The sequence below is a fragment of the Priapulus caudatus genome, unplaced genomic scaffold, assembly GCF_000485595.1.
Source record: "Priapulus caudatus unplaced genomic scaffold, Priapulus_caudatus-5.0.1 Scaffold1602, whole genome shotgun sequence".
Lineage (NCBI taxonomy): Eukaryota > Metazoa > Priapulida > Priapulimorpha > Priapulimorphida > Priapulidae > Priapulus > Priapulus caudatus.
The window spans coordinates 56,704-57,892 of NW_014578663.1; the positions used below are offsets into that span (position 1 = coordinate 56,704).

The 1,189-nt window shown below is 41.2% G+C and overlaps 1 protein-coding gene across 1 annotated transcript in view; it reads right to left on the reverse strand.

Moving 5' to 3' along the window:
* Positions 1-423, reverse strand: part of LOC106817122 — a 7,772-nt gene extending 7,349 nt beyond the window's left edge. The window contains exon 1 of the mRNA XM_014821770.1: positions 393-423. Coding sequence (XP_014677256.1) covers positions 393-423 — 31 coding nt within the window. The remainder of the gene's footprint in view (positions 1-392) is intronic.
* Between the last annotated feature and the right edge of the window lie 766 nt (positions 424-1,189).

Here is a 1,189-nt window from a genome sequence, read left to right on the forward strand (position 1 = left end):
TGTACACGCCCCTGCTCGGGCGCGAAGCGACCAGGCGAGGGAGCCAAGCGACCGAGCGGGGGGAGGGTGTGGGAGGGGGGTGTTCACTGTTCATCCTCCTGCACGATGGAGATTTTGCAATTATTACGCTAAAATGGAGCGACCTGAGGTGAAATTCTTGCACATTTGCAACATATTTTTTTTTGCTTGGGGGGTGGCTCGGGGGGGAACCCCCCTTGGCTACGGGCCTGTAGTGTGGGCCTATTTACATACATAGTCTAGATACTATATTACTAAGACTAAGACTAAGAGTAAGATAGCATCAGGAATTGATAAACTCCTGCATGATAGCATTACCAAGAAGTATATTCTCGTGCACTGCCCTGCATTTATGGAATCAGTGATGTACTTACCATTACCGGATAAAAATGGTCTATCATCCATGGTTTTACTTGTCCCTTTGTATTTAGTTCCAACAAACCTCGTTGCTAGGGCCTATAATTTTCTTACCAACTGAACTAGGTTTCTCCAAGCCCCTTCATCATGTGAAAATGCATATTGTATTATCAATTGTATCAGTGTTTTCTTACAGTTCCTACAATCTCGAGATTTTTTATCACTAATAAATTTGATTAAACATAAAAATCTCGTGTTGATTATATGTTTGATATTAAACGCAGCACTGATTCTGAGAGGTAATAAAAATGGGCGTATAAAAACGCTAACGAGATAATATGTAGAATGTTCACATAGATTGGCAAGCGCAACGTAGAATAGTGACGTACAGCTCCAACCAATACGTGACAGTTCTACATAGTTCTAAGCTGCGTATGTGAAATAGTGACGTTGTGCTCAGGAACGCTATGTCAGTATTTCACATACTGGCGGACGGATTAACTGATATATATATATATATTACTCGTAGCCCTCCAGCCTGTGTTCAATCATTGTCTCGCTTCCTGAACAAAGCAGTTACTAAAACAGTACTAACGTGTACTGTTCTGCATTGTACGCGTATACGTCTGGGACGCGTTAATCGTTAGTTATATGTTGGTTTTGTAAAAATATTACGCAACTCTACTGCTAAAATTATGTAGCCATGTTGGAATTGGAGCCGATGGAATAGCAAGCGAAATGCATGACATGTCGGTGCCAAAGGTTTCGTGTGAAGTCTCTATAATTCTCTGAAGTCTGATTATATCATCACTTA